This window comes from Leucoraja erinacea, chromosome 1 (assembly GCF_028641065.1).
Source record: "Leucoraja erinacea ecotype New England chromosome 1, Leri_hhj_1, whole genome shotgun sequence".
Lineage (NCBI taxonomy): Eukaryota > Metazoa > Chordata > Chondrichthyes > Rajiformes > Rajidae > Leucoraja > Leucoraja erinaceus.
This window is the reverse complement of record NC_073377.1, coordinates 96347698-96362976: the sequence shown is the minus strand read 5'-3', so window position 1 is coordinate 96362976 and position 15279 is coordinate 96347698. Positions and strand designations below refer to the sequence as shown.

At 42.4% G+C, this 15279-nt stretch overlaps 1 protein-coding gene across 3 annotated transcripts in view; it reads left to right on the top strand.

Moving 5' to 3' along the window:
- Positions 1 to 15279, top strand: part of LOC129699780 (serine/threonine-protein phosphatase with EF-hands 2-like) — a 55283-nt gene that overhangs the window by 23150 nt on the left and 16854 nt on the right. The window contains exons 5-11 of one of the 3 annotated variants that reach the window (XM_055639867.1): positions 5839 to 5896; positions 7537 to 7703; positions 10403 to 10517; positions 11233 to 11279; positions 12935 to 13101; positions 14389 to 14425; positions 14527 to 14676. In XM_055639867.1, the coding sequence (XP_055495842.1) occupies positions 5839 to 5896; positions 7537 to 7703; positions 10403 to 10517; positions 11233 to 11279; positions 12935 to 13101; positions 14389 to 14425; positions 14527 to 14676 (741 nt within the window). Of the gene's footprint in view, positions 1 to 5838; positions 5897 to 7536; positions 7704 to 10399; positions 10518 to 11232; positions 11280 to 12934; positions 13102 to 14388; positions 14426 to 14526; positions 14677 to 15279 lie in introns of all 3 variants that reach the window. The other 2 variants (XM_055639857.1, XM_055639875.1) reach the window with 2 other exon arrangements.

Sequence of the window (15279 nt, the reverse complement as noted above, 5' to 3'; positions counted from 1 at the left end):
GAGAATTCCACAGATTCACAACTCTCTGGGTGAAAAAGATTTTCCTCATCTCAGTCCTAAATGGTCTACCCCTTAGTCTTAAACTGTGACCCCTGGTTCTGGACTCTCCCAACATCGGGAACATTTTTCCTGTCCAATCCCTTATTAATTTTATGTTTCTTTAAGATCCCTTCTCATCCTTCTAAATTTCAGTGCATACAAGCCCTGTCGATCCATTCTTTCATCATATGTCAGATATCTTTTCCCTTTTCTGCCCTGCGCAATAATGTCCCAATGAGAGTAAATTTCGGTTCAAATGTACACTCAACCCGAAACGTCACCTATTCTTTCACTCCATAGATGCTGCCTCTCCAGCATTTTTGTCTACCTTCTCCATGAGATGGTCACTTGCTGAAATGACTTTGGTTGAGACCCCGCTATTTTTAAATTGAGCTATGCACCTATGTACCTATGAGCTACGAGTATAGAAGTTGTGAGGTCATGGTGCAGTTGTATAAGACATTGGTGAGACTGCATTTAGAGTATTGTGTTCAGTTCTGGGCACCATGTTTTAGGAAAGATGTCAAGCTGGAAAAGGTGCAGAGAAGATTTACGAGGATATTGCCAGGACTAGAGGGTCTGAGCTGTAGAGAGAGATTGAGTAGACTGGGACTATTCTCTGGAACAAAGGAAGATGAGGGGAGATATTATCGAGGTGTATAAAATCATGAGAGGAATAGATTAGATGCACAGAGTTTCTTGCCTGGAGTAGGTGAATCGAGGACCAGAGGACATAGGTTTAAGATGGAGGGGAAAAGATTTAATAGGAATCTGAGGAGTAACATTTTCACACAAAGGGTGGTGAATATCTGGAACAAGCTGCCAGAGGAGGTAGTTGAGGCTGGGACTATGCCAACGTTTAAGAAGCAGTTGGACAGGTACATGGATAGGACAGGTTTGGAGGGATATGGACCAGGCGCAGGCAGGTGGGACTAGTGTAGCTGGGACATGTTGGCTGGTGTGGGCAAGTTGGGCCGAAGGGCCTGTTTCCACACTGTATCACTCTATGATTCTATGTCATCTTGGGCTATCAGGTCACATTTAGTAGATTCGTATATTACAACTGAATTGTAATATTTAGATTTAGATTTCTAGACCACTGGGGCCTCTTCTAGGGTAGGGTGACCTGTACAAAAGGGACGGGTTACACCTTAACTAGAGGGGGACCCATTCGGCAGGCAGGTTTGCTAGTGCCACACGGGTGGGTTTAAACTAAATAGTGGGGAGGGGGAGTTGACAAATTGGGAGTGTAAGGATGGAGTTAAAGGGGAAGAGAGTACAAGAAAAGTGACAAAAGACACACAAATTAATGGGACGGAAAGTTCAAGAAAGGGATAAGAGAGTAAGGTCAGGTGAAATAGGAACCGGTGTGAGAGGGGAGGTGAATACCGAATTAACAGTAATATTGTTATATATGAATGCGCAAAATTTGGTTCAGACTGAAAGGTCTGAATGACAATAAAGGATACTTGAACTTGAACTTGAAACTGTGAGTGGTTTTACTGACCTGTCAGTGCCCTTAATGTGGTTTGAAAATATAGTTTGGAAATGCTAAAGCTTTGTTGCCCATGGTTTGGAAATGCTAAAGCTGTGTTGCCTAATTAAAGTTACCTTGCCTAATTAAAGTTGCCTTGCCTAATTAAAGTTGCCTTGTCTAATTAAAGTTGCCTTGCCTAATTAAAGTTGCCTTGCCTACTATATAATTAAAAGTCTTAACCACTTCCTGTTTGCGCTATATATTGATTTTAGAAAAAACGCTACCACACACGGCTGTGATTTTTGGCCATCTTAGTCAGAGTCCACCTCCGCTCATCAGGTGCTGAGGATTTTTCCCATCGATGAAAAATAAAAGATTTATTAGTATTTAAAAAATTTTGAGATTCTCTCTCCAGTCAATCATGCCATGAAGGCCGCACCCCTTCTGGTGGGAAGGTGGGGAAAGACTATAAAACCCAGAGGTGTGGGGGTGGCTCAGTCTCTGCAAGATGGAGGAGGGAGAGGCAACGACTCGCTGTCTTTAGTGGTCTTGCACCCTGCTTGAAATGGTATGAAACTGCACTTGAATTTGGTGGCCTTGCACCATGCTTGAAGTGGTAAGAAACTGCACTTGAATTTGGTGGTCTTGCACCCTGCTTGAAATGGAATTTCAAGGAATAGCCGTGAGTCAACTGCCAGCCCACCAGCCGTGAGTGAGTGAGCTGCCAGTACAACAGGCTTGAGTGACTGAGACGCCAGCCCAAGAATCCATTCGCCCACAATGTCCATACTAGCCCTCTGGAAACCAGTCCCTTCAGCCCACAACCCCCGCATTAGTGCTAGAAGGTAACTAAAAAGGCAATACGGGGAGAAACGATGAAGTACGAAGGTAAGCTAACCTAGAATATAAAGGAGGATAGTAAAAGGTGAATTTATTATGGGGAACAAGGAAATGGCAGACGAGTTGAATAGGTACTTTGGGTTCTGTCTTCACTAACAAAGACACAAACAATCTCCCAGATGTACTAGGGGATAGAGGCCCTAGGGTGATGGAGGAACTGAAGGAAATTCGCATTGGTCAGGCAATGGTGTTGGGTAGACTGATGGGACTGAAGGCTGATAAATCCCCAGGGCCTGATGGACGGCATCCCAGGGTACTCGGGGAGGTGGCTCTAGAACTTGTGGACGCATTGGTGATCATTTTCCAATGTTCTACAGATTCTGGATCAGTTCCTGTGGATTGGAGGGTAGCTAATATTTTCCCACCTATCAAGAAAGGAGGGAGAGAGAAAGCAGCGAATTATAGACCAGTTAGCCTGACATCAGTGGTGGGAAAGATGTTGAAGTCGATTATCAACGATGTAATAGCAGTAACGTGATCGGGCCGAGTCAGCATGGATTTACGAAGGGGAAATCATGCTTGACAAATCTTCTGGAATTCTTTGAGGATGTAACAAGAAAAATGGACAAGGGAGAGTCAGTGGATGTATTGTACCTAGACTTTCAGAAAGCCTTTGATAAGGTCTCACACAGGAGATTAGTGGGCAAAATTAGAGCACATGGTATAGGGGGTAGGGTATTGACATGGATAGAAAATTGGTTGGCAGCCAGGAAACAAAGAGTAGGGATTAACGGGTCACTTTCAGAATGGCAGGCGGTGACTAGTGGGGTGCCACAAGGCTTGGTGCTGGGACCGCAGCTATTTACAATATACATTAATGATTTAGATGAAGGAATTAAAAGTAACATTAACAAATTTGCAGATGACACAAAGCTGGGTGGCAGTGGGAACCGTGAAGAGGATGCTATGAGGATGCAGGGTGACTTGGTTCGGTGAGTGAGCAGATGCATGGCGATGCAGTATAATGTGGATAAATGTGAGGTTATCCACATTGGTGGCAAGAACAGGAAGGTAGATTATTATCTGAATGATGTCAGGTTAGGAAAAGCGGAAGTACAACCAGACCTGGGTGTCCATGTACACCAGTCGCTGAAGTGAGCATGCAGGTACAACATGCAGTGAAGAAAGCTTATGGCATGTTGGCCTTCATAACGAGAAGAGTTGAGTATAGGAGCAGAGGTCCTTCTGCAATTGTACATGGCCCTGGGGACGACAACTTGGTACCACCTCCAGTTTAAATTCCATTTGGAATATTTTGGAGGACCAAGAAACCAAGATGAACCAAGAACTGTGTGCAGTTTTGCTCTCCTAATTTGAGGAAGGACATTCTTGCTATTGAGGAAGTGCAGCGTAGGTTCACGTGGTTAATTCCTGGGATGGCAGGACTATCATATGATGAAAGAATGGAGCGACTGGGCTTGTATTCACTGGAATATAGGATGAGATGGGATCTTATCGAAACATATAAAATTATTAAGGGATTGGACATTAGATGTAGGAAACATGTTCCCGATGCTGGGGGAGTCCAGAAACAGGGGCCACAGTTTAAGAATAAGGGGTGGGCCATTTAGAACTGAGATGAGGAAAAAAGGTTTTCACCCAGAGTTGTGAATTTGTGGAGGCCGTTTCACTGGATTGTATTGTATTGTATATCTTTATTGTCATTTCCTGAGTATTCGCATACCCAGAGGAAACAAAAAAACGTTGCTCAACCAGTGTCCATTCAGTGTGCATGAAAAAATAAATAGAAATAAAAATACATGTATCATGAACAAATTTAACACTCTACTAAACATTCAACAGCCGTTCCGACCGGCAGCGGCACAACAGTGGCTCTGCTGCAGTGTGGGGGTTTGTGCGCGATACTTGGCAGGGGGCAAAGTCCATTTAACAGTCTTATAGCCTGTGGGAAAGGGCTGAGGAGCATCCTGCTGGTTTTGCAGCTAATGCTCCTGTACCTCTTCCCAGATGGGAGGATGGAGAAAATGTCATGCGGTGGGTGGTAAGGGTCTTTGATGATGGAGATGGCTCTGTTGATACATCTCTTCCTGTATATGTCCAGCAGGAAGGGGAGTGGAGCACCAATAATCCTGCTTGCGGTCTTCACTATCCTGTCTAGTTGGTGCCGTTCGTACGCCTTGCAGCTCCCGAACCAGGAAGTGATGCCGTAGGTTTGTGCTCTCGACAGTCCCCAAGATAAAAAGTCCGTAGGTGTGTAGTGGGGCTCTCCTAATTTAGGAAGTCATTCTTGCTAGAGGGTGAAAGTCGCTGCTGGGCTCTCTTGACCAGTGCTGTGGTGTTGGCCGTGGACGTCAGGACATCAGTCAGATGACCTAGGAATTCATGCTGCTGACCTTTTACATCAGCTGGAATATAGGATGAGGTGTATGGGTTTGTTTATCGAAACCTATAAAACCATCTCCCTAGTTTTTCCCACGTTAAGAATGAGGTTGTGGGATTTGCACCAACCTGTGAGCAGCTCCACCTCCATCCTGTACAGATACACTTTGGATACACTCAAAAGAGAGTTAGATAGAGCTCTTCGGGCTCTGGGGAGGGATATGGGGAGAAGTCAGTAAGGGGGTACTGATTCTGGATGATCAGCCATGATCACATTGGCGGTGCTGGCTCGAAGGGCCGAATGGCCTATTCCTGCACCTAAAGCGAATGGTATGTTAGCTTTCATTGCAAAAGGATTTGCGTATAGGAGCAGGGAGGTTCTACTGCAGTTGTACAGGGTCTTGGTGAGACCATACCTGGAGTATTGCGTACAGTTTTGCTCTCCAAATCTGAGGAAGGACATTCTTGCCATAGAGGGAGTGCAGAGAAGGTTCACCAGACTGATTCCTGGGATGTCAGGACTGTCTTATGAAGAAAGACTGGATAGACTTGGTTTATACTCTCTAGAATTTAGGAGACTGAGAGGGGATCTTATAGAAACTTGCAAAATTCTTAAGGGGTTGGACAGGCTAGATGCAGGAAGATTGCTCCCGATGTTGGGGAAGTCCAGGACAAGGGGTCACAGCTTAAGGATAAGGGGGAAATCCTTTAAAACTGAGATGAGAAGAACTTTTTTCACACAGAGAGTGGTGAATCTCTGGAACTCTCTGCCACAGAGGGTAGTCGAGGCCAGTTCATTGGTTATATTTAAGAGGGAGTTAGATGTGGCCCTTGTGGCTAAGGGGATCAGAGGGTATGGAGAGAAGGCAGGTACGGGATACTGAGTTGGATGATCAGCCATGATCATATTGAATGGCGTTGCAGGCTCGAAGGGCCGAATGGCCTACTACTGCACCTAATTTGTTTTTATGTTTCTATGTTTCTATTGTCTATGTATCTACTGTATGTATCTAAGTATCTATGCTCTTTTCATTCAGAGCCCCGTTTCCAGCAGCAATGATTTTTTTAATTTTGTTTTGCAGCTCCATAACTTCTTCAGCTGTTTGATGGACCATTTTACTCCGGCTAGTGGCAATGAGCGTAAGTTTATCTAGAACTGCTGATCAACATGCCATCAAAAAATTTTCTGTAACGGAAATCTAAATATTTTCAGTCCTATTTCATCCAATAACAATGTGCAAAAATCATTGGCAAACTGGCAGGGAACAAAGGGAAAGGATAATTGCACAAAGCTGGAGGAAGGATCAATGCTGGGATCACTGTTATTCATAATTCTAACCTAAACTATCCAGTCCCAAAATCTGCAGAGAATACCAAACATAGAAGTGAGTGATGATGATGATGATGAAAAATGCAAAATAATACTTGATGATATTAAAAAGAGAGAAATGTCTAAATATTCTTATCTTGAAACTTTCTGACTGGGCAGATGACCATGTAAGTCAGTATCCTGGTGAGCTCATATTAATGCTGCCTAGTATTCTGTAACTATTCACAGATGTGCCATCTGTATGTGATATGTATTTCTGCAGTGTCAGCACGAGGACACCGTGAAAGTAGGCTGGTTAAAATGGTCAGACATCATAAACCCACAAATCTTACAGAGGTAATAACTGTGCAGAAAAAATGAATATGGTAGCTGTTGTGTGAGACTTGAGCTTTCTGTGCCTCCTGCCTGATAGGAGCAGTGAGAAGAGGGCATGGCATGGCACGGATGGTGGTGAGCCTTGATGTTTTCAATGGTGGGGAGTGTGTGGCCCATGTAAGGATGCCTATCACAAACCTTGTGCTGTATGTCACAGGATGACCAAAGGTCCTTATGCTGTACCTTTGTCATACTGAAGCTTCCACACAGAGATATGGTAAAATGGGCAGGAAAGTGAATGTTATTCTACATCAAGTTCAGTGAATGGTAGAACAGACTTGAAGGCTGACTGGGGTATCCTAACTGAATGTCGTCAATTCAGTCTGTAGTCATCAGCATTGAGATGAACTAAATGCAGCAATATAAGCAAAGTTCAAGAAGCGAAGTGGCAGGGTTCGCCTCGGTTATTCCAAGAATTTTCATTGAAATAAGGCAGCAGTAATAGTTGCAAAGGAAACACAAGAGGAACAGATGATGGGATCGAGCAAAAAAAAGTGCTGGAGGAACTCGGCAGGTCAGGCAAGAGAGAAAATGGACAGACGGCGTTTCAGGGAAAGGGATTTTCTTCTGGCTGAATAGTTATAGCAGCAAAAATAACTTTTAATGGTGAATTAAGACAGAAATATTCCTCAGGTAACTTAAAACTGACTTGCCTTCCATCACAGTGGGGAATCTGCTGTGGGATGTTTATGTTAACTTTTATGTAGTTGTGTGTCTTGTGTGGTTTTTTTAGTATGGCTGTATGGTAATTCGCATATCACTGTACCTTAATTGGTACATGTGACAATAAAAGACATTTTAAATCTCTGAAACCTTTGATTTGGTATCAAACAATGCAATTTTCAAAAAACAAAAGATTTGTGCTTTAAGGGTTTAAAAACAACTGCTAAGTCAGAAATGTTCATGTAGAAGTCATAAATCTCAAAATGTACAAGGTAAAGACATCTCTAATTTTTGTCTATTTTGAAGTTAGAGCTCGGAGGTAAATTGAGCCAATTGAAATGTGGAATTAGAACTTGGCGCATTGTACTTGGATCATGGTTGGCAAATGTCATCTTTTACATCTTCTCTGCAGAAGGTTTTATTTCCCACATTATTACTCAGACAGATGAGACATGTAAGGATAATCAGTCCGCCTATGATAACATCGAGGTTTCAGACGCTTACGTTGGCCCCCAACTCTGTTTCCCTCTGACGCCTGCACATGTCACTGCCTTACTAGAAGCCTTCAAAGAAAAACAAGTAAGTGATGATGTATTCACAATCAATGTTCCATAAATATGTTGCTAAATCCCAGTGTCATTGACAAGGAAATTGGATGCCAAGTGTAATGGGCATCAATCTGATATCTCTGCCACAGAAGGCATTGGAGGCCAATTCACTGGATGTTTGCAAGAGAGAGTTAACCCCTGTCTCACAGTGCGAGTCGACCCACGAGTGACCCCGAGTTTAAAACAAATTAAACTTGTGGTAATCACGTAAATTAACGTAGCGGGAACGTCGGAACTCGTGGACGCAACTTAGCGATTCGTGGCGCTAACGGCAGGTACCCAGGAAACTTGTTAACTCTTAAAAATTTTAAACATGTTTAACGATTTCCACGAGTCAAATTTACTCTTGAAGTTAAAATTTGAAACATTTAAACTCGTTGTAAGAATGTAGTGGCCCGTGAGTTTGCCGTGGTGACTTGAGTCTACCGTGGGTTTGACCTGAGTGCCAGAAGTGAAATGTTGAAGATTAGTCAGATCTTAATGGAAAATGAATGAATGGATGGATGGATTTTGTGGTCTGAAATTAACTTGGATACTTTCAATGGGAGAGAGCCTCCGATGAAGCTGAAGGTACAGAGCGAAGATGGGGGCTCAAGCATTGATGGGAAGGGATAACACCGGGCGAGCCGCATGAAAAGTGACCATACTGAGGGAAATCCCACGTATATGAAGCAGAGAGAAACGTGTGTTCTACATAGATTATGTTTGAGCCAACGAGGAGACAATTCTTCAGATAATTATTTTACAATGTGAGGTGACATTATACCATGGTAGATAGACACAAAATGCTGGAGTAACTCAGCGGGGCAGACAGCATCTCTGGAGAAAAGGAATTGGTGCACAACAGGCTTGGGTGACTGAGCCGCCAGCCCAAGAATCCATTTCGCCCACAATGTCCATACTAGCCCTCTGGAAACCAGTCCCTTCAGCCCACAACACCTATACTAGCGCTCCAGAAAGCCCCCCCTCACCCCTATTGGAATTGGTGGAGAGGTGAAATATTGCGTTGGGGGACCAGGCCTCCCGTGTGATGCTGGGACCCAACGGGTCCCACTTAGTCTAGTAATTAATATAGATTCATAGTATTATAACATCATAAACAGGAACAAAAAGGCTATTGCCATGCTTGCCTTTGTATTCAGGAGCTAAAGGGCCTGTCCCACCTGGTTGACCTAATCCGCGAGTTCTGGTGAGTTTGCCCTCGACTCATACTCGTAGCATGGTCGACACGAGTCGTAGGAGGTCTTCGTAACTCTCCATGCTCGAGAGTGGTCTCCGCGTACTCGAGGCCTCAGCTAGGTCGCGGCATTTATTTCAACATGTTAAAAAATGCCTGCGAGTAAAAAAAGGTCGCAATGGAAAAAATCGATACTTTTTTTACTCGTAGGTTTAGTTGTAGTAGATCGGCATGTTAGTCATAGATAATCAAGGGTAGTGGAAGGTAGTCATAGATAGTCTTCATCATAGTTGAAGGGAGGTAGAAGAGAGGTCGAAGGAGATCGAAAGAGGTCGTCTTCACTCTGCACTATCCGGTGTCCAATTTTCCCGGTTAGTTGTAGCTAGTCTCCAACATAGTCAAAGGAGGTCTTCAACATGTCATTTTTTCAAACTCTTCTAAACTCGCCAATTGGTTCTCCAAGTGGGACAGCCTCTTTAGAATACAAGGGGAAGGGGAAAGTTGTGGTCTTCACCATAGTTTAATATGAGCAGTTCTGGGGCTTGGGGTGAATGCAGCTTAGATTTACCAAGGGTTATATAACGAGGGAACATAAAAAAATAATTAGGATAATATTCACAGAATTTCAAGTAATTTTAATTGAAGCTTTCAAAACTTCATGGCAGAGCAAGTGTTGGATAAAAATAAACAATGTCTGCTAGTTTCCTGGCCTGCCTTCCCAGGGTGATATTATGCAACACTTCCTCCACACGGTGCGGCAGAGGTTTGGCCCTTTCTTCTGCAAACAGTAACAGATGAAAGGTCAATTATACAAAAGATGGCATTTAAAGGATTTCGGGCACAGGAAAATAAATGGAATTATGTCACTGATCCACACATGATGTGTGTGTTTGGTGAAAAGGCTCAAAGGGTGGAATGGATTTTCATTTCCCCCTGTTCCTGGCACAGACATCATTGCTGAATTCCAGCAAAAGCTAAATGTGTTCACTTGCACAAGGATGTGTCTTCATGTGAGAGTCTGGTATGTGTGTATGTATGTGGGTGTGTGTGTGTGTGCGTCTGTCTGAGTGCGTCTGTCTGAGTGCGTCTGTCTGAGTGAGTCTGTCTGAGTGAGTGTGTGTGAGTCTAGTAAGTGTGTGTGCATGTGTGTGCGTGTGAGAGTGTGTGCAAATCTGCTGTGTGTGTATATGTGAGTGTGTGTGCATCTGCTGTGTGAGTGTGTGTGTGTGTGTGTGTGTGAATCTATTGTGTGTGAGTGTGAGTATGTCCCGTCTCCTAAATACCTTTTCCCATGAAGACTCTGTACTAAGAACACAAGGACCGATGTTACAGACTCAACCCAAGGCTTCATGTTGATAGCTATAAGGAGTGACAGAATATATTTGATTAGGGACTGAAGGAAAGTGCCTGCGTTTTGTCCGAGAATTGTTTATAATGGTGCATTTTGCCAGGTATTCCTGCAATCACTAAAACACTGACGTTTCTCCCAGCAGCGACTTCATGCTCGCTACGTATTGCAACTTCTGAATGAGACCAGGAAACATCTGGAGCATTTGCCAAACATCAACCAGGTCTCTACCTGCTACAGTAAAGAGATCACCATTTGTGGTAAGCAGTGATGTCCACTGCACAACTTAAGGGAGAACTACACTTTTTTGTGATTTTGGGCCTCGATCCCTGCCATATCGCCATTCTGTCTTTAATTTAGTTTAGTTTAATTTAGTTTAGAGATGCAGCGCAGAAACCGGCCCTTCGACCCACCAGGTCTGTGTCAACCAGCGATCCCCGCATATTGACACTATTCTACACACACTAGGGACAATTTTTACATTTACCAAGCCAATTTACCTATATACCTGTACGTCTTTGGAGTGTGGGAGGAAACAGAAGATCTCAGAGGAAACCCACGCGGTCACGGGGAGAACGTACAAACTCTGTACGGACAGCACCAATAGTCGGGATCGAACCCGGGTCTCCGGCGCTGCAAGTGCTGTGAGGCAGCAACTGTATCACAGCGTCACTGTGCTGCCCATTCTTTACCCTTTGCTAGGACTTTGGGCTGCCAATGCATTGACCATCCAGTCTTGGTGTCATTGGAGTCTAGGTTGTGAGAAGAGCCCCACTGTCAGTTAGGTTGCGTAGAAGTTAATTTAGCCTTTTGTCAAATATAAATATAGCTCCTAAAGTTGGAAATGTTGGAAATTCACATCGTCAGTTGCCAGTGAAAGGAAAGAAGGTATGAAACTTTGGAAAGGATTTATTCTTTTCTGTTCAAATATCATGTAAAATCAAATAATTGTTTCTTCTTCTGTGGAATTCACAGGTGATTTACATGGAAAATTGGACGATTTATTTTTAATATTCTACAAGGTATGATATTTCAAAGCTGATTGCTAATGTACTTGATGCATGCCATTGATTTAAAAATCAGCATGATTCTTTAATATTATTTTAATGAAGTCTATATGAATCTATCCCACCACTATCTACCTTTTTTCCTGATCAGTCTTTAGTTATATTTGGGATTAAAACATCTAAATCATAACTGAATTTAAAATTGATAAAATTCCCAACTACAGAACCATCCAAAGTAATTATTTTATTTACATTTTTCTGAGTGAAATTACAATGAGATTTTCATGAGCTTTTTCTCCCAATGTTAACAGTATACACTTCCGACTAAGTACTCCACCAGATTTTGTATTTGTGTTGTTGAATTGATATAATGGTTCCCTATCACACATCTAATTGAACATAAGACTCAAAGCGTCATGGACTTGTGCAGAACAGAAATGAGTCCTTTGGCCAGCTATTACCATGCCAAACTATTTGCTCATTTACACTGATCCCGTCAGCCTAAAATGGGTCCAGTGTCATACTATGCCTTATCTATTTAAGTGTCTGTCTAAAACATTGTAATTGTATCTGATTCCACCACTTCTCTGGCAGTGCATTCCAGATAGAAACTACTCTCTATGTATAAAACCTTACCCTTCAGATCCCCTTAAAAATCCCTTCCTTGCAACTTAAAACTATGCCTTATCGCTTTTTATTCCTGTACCACGGGGAAATGACTTTGACTATCTACCCTATCTATGCCTCTCATAATCTTATATACATTTCAGGTCACTTCCTTAACATCCTTTTGTTCCAACGAAAAACAATTAATCTCTGCCCATAACGTAAATCCTCCAACCAAGTGGCATCTTGGTGAATTTCCTCTGCACTTTCTCCAATGCAACTACATCCTTCCTCTAGTGTGGCAACCAGAACGACACACAATACTGCAAGTGTGGCCTAGGCAATGATTTGAACAGTTGCAACATTACATCCTATCTCTTATATCCTATCCATATGTGCTACCACATTCAAGGAGCAATGAATTTGCATTATGCCCCTGTCCCATTTAGGAAACCTGAACGGAAACCACTGGAGACTTTGCGCCCCACCCAAGGTTTCCGTGCGGTTCCCGGAGGTTTTGGTCAGTCTCCCTAATGGTCGAAAGTGGTTTCCGCTTCTTCTATGTTCCAGCGATTATTTCGAAAAATTCAAAACTGGCGGCGACTAAAAATAGGTTGCCGTTTTAAAAATCAGTAATTTTTTAGTCGAAGCCGGTTGCGATGCTGGTTGAAGGTGGTTGCCGGAGGTTGCAGGTAGTGCAAGGTCTTACCGGCAACCACCTTCAACCTCCGGCAACCACCTGCAATCTCCGGCAACCACCTGCAACCTCCGGAACGCTCTTTCCTTGACCCCTGTGAACATAATTAGTTGGGATTATAACTGATACCTTCATCAGTGTATTAAACACGAGATGAAGGAAGAGATATTGTTAGTATGGAATGATGAACATTTTGTATGAAAAGGCCAATATTAATTTAAAGAAATTGAATATGGGGGTTTAACATTTGCACATTATGCCACTTTTGAATTACCTGTTTGTGTGATAAATAGCTTGTGTGTTACTACACCGATTGTTATTGATGTAAAATTTTTCTTTGTTAATTTGAACTTTTTCCCTTGACCAGAATGGACTTCCATCCCCAGAGAAGGTGTATGTCTTTAATGGTGACTATGTCGACAGAGGCAAGCACTCTATAGAGATTCTGCTGATCTTGTTTGCTTTTCTACTCGTCTATCCAAAAGGAGTCTACTTAAACAGAGGAAACCATGAAGATCATATCATCAATTTAAGGTGCAAACTCAACAAAAATTCATGCAATGTTATGTTGGATCCCTGTAAAGAGTTTTCAGTGAATCTGTTGACCCAACAGAGCAGTAAGACTTGGCAGTGTCTGCAAGACCAATTGAGCTTTTCTGGGCTGTGTGGGTTCAGTCCGTGTTCCATATCCTGACCACCATTTAGTGACCATCTTTGGAACAATACATAGGCACAGGAGCAGAAGAGAACTGAGCCCATTAATAGAGCTTCATACATACTCTATCGCACACTACTGTGTCAAAGCCTAGATGTGAATAATAGTTACTTAAATAAGGAGCAAAAAGCCAATGGACTACAACACGTAGTCAATAAGCAATGAAAATATGAACCGCTATTGTCTGTTAGAGGTCCTGGGTTTCCCCAGTTCATTTCCGACAGAGGTTAAGCAATACATTTTATTTCCAAAGGGATTCACTGTTTCCTAGCCCTTTGGATGAAAATGTAATTTCTAACTTCCTACCTGGCAGATTTGTTCCAGTTTTACAGTCCATTAAAGTGCTTTTCATTGCTTCCAAATCCCAGGTAGGCCACTTTCACTTTGTCAATAACTTTCTAAACCAGAGAAAACAATTATTGCTATTTATCCTGTCTATTCCTGTCAAGTTACTAAAATGTATCAAATTACCATTTAACTTTTTTTCCAGGTAACACAAATAATCTCTACTTGTAATTTAAAAAATCCCATGGGTTACCTATGGTAGATATTTGGATATTAAGGGAATGAAGGGATATGGAATTAAAGTGGGATTGTGGCCCACTGTTGTTTCCAAACTGTTTTTATTACCATATAACCATATAACAATTACAGCACAGAAACAGGCCATCTCGGCCCTACAAGTCCGTGCCGAACAACTTTTTTCCCTTAGTCCCACCTGCCTGCACTCGTATCATAACCCTCCATTCCCTTCTCATCCATATGCCTATCCAATTTATTTTTAAATGATACCAACAAACCTGCCTTCACCACTTCCACTGGAAGCTCATTCCACACCGCTACCACTCTCTGAGTAAAGAAGTTCCCCCTCATGTTACCCCTAAACTTCTGTCCCTTAATTCTGGATTACTGAATTCTGGATTACTCGGGGTGCAATCCAACAAGGCGTAGATGGGTATGGGTGCGGGATTACAATCCTGTTTATAAATTGCTTCAAACAATTTGAAGTAGGTAATGAGTAGTTGAAAATAGGGCAAATATTGCCAGTAGCCTTCCACTTCTTGAAATCCGTTTCTTTCAATTATAGCAATATTTCACTTTTTCAGATATGGTTTCACGAAGGAAGTGATGCAAAAATACCAGGTAAATATTTGAATTGTTCCTGTGATTTTTCTGCAGAGCATTGATAGTTATCATAGCAGCTCAAATGCTTTACGTTATATGCGTTTCTACCATTGTTTTAGGTGCATGGAAGTAGAATATTGAAATTACTACGGAGTGTTTTCAGTTGGTTGCCTTTAGCCACTGTTATAGATGAGAAGGTGTTGATTATACATGGGGGCATTTCAGAAACAACAGATTTGAATTTTCTGCGCAAGATTGACAGACACAAGGTAAGATAACACTGAAGAGCTGCATCTTTTAAACAAAAACACCTTATTTTGTTTTGTGAAGAATATGGGTATTATTTTCTGTAACGGCATTATTTTTATTGAAATATACTGTTATGCATCAGTCCTTCAACAAAGCTCTTACATGTCCCTAGAACCTCCACCAGGCTTCAAACCTGGATCTTTGTTCTCCTGCAGTTCTGGCCCCCTTACATCCACTAATTTCATGCCGCTGCCATTGGTAGCGGTGTTCTCAACTAATCTGGATCCTGCTCCAGAATTCCTTCTCCAACCTCCTTAAGATCTTTTTGCTCACCAGAGATACCTCTTAAAACCTATCAGAGGCAAAAAGCTGGAGTATCTCAGTGGGACAGGCCGCATCTCTGGAGAGAAGGAATGGGTGACGTTTCAGGTCAAGACCCTTCTTCAGACTGAAAACTAATCATTCCTTCTCTCCAGAGATGCTGCCTGTCCCACTGAATTACTCCAGAATTTTGTGTCTATCTTTCATGTTTTTGGCCATCTGTATTAGAATCTCACTTTGCGGTTCAGTATCCAAAATGTTTGTACTGATACCATTTATGCTCAATACTTTAAATGTAAACC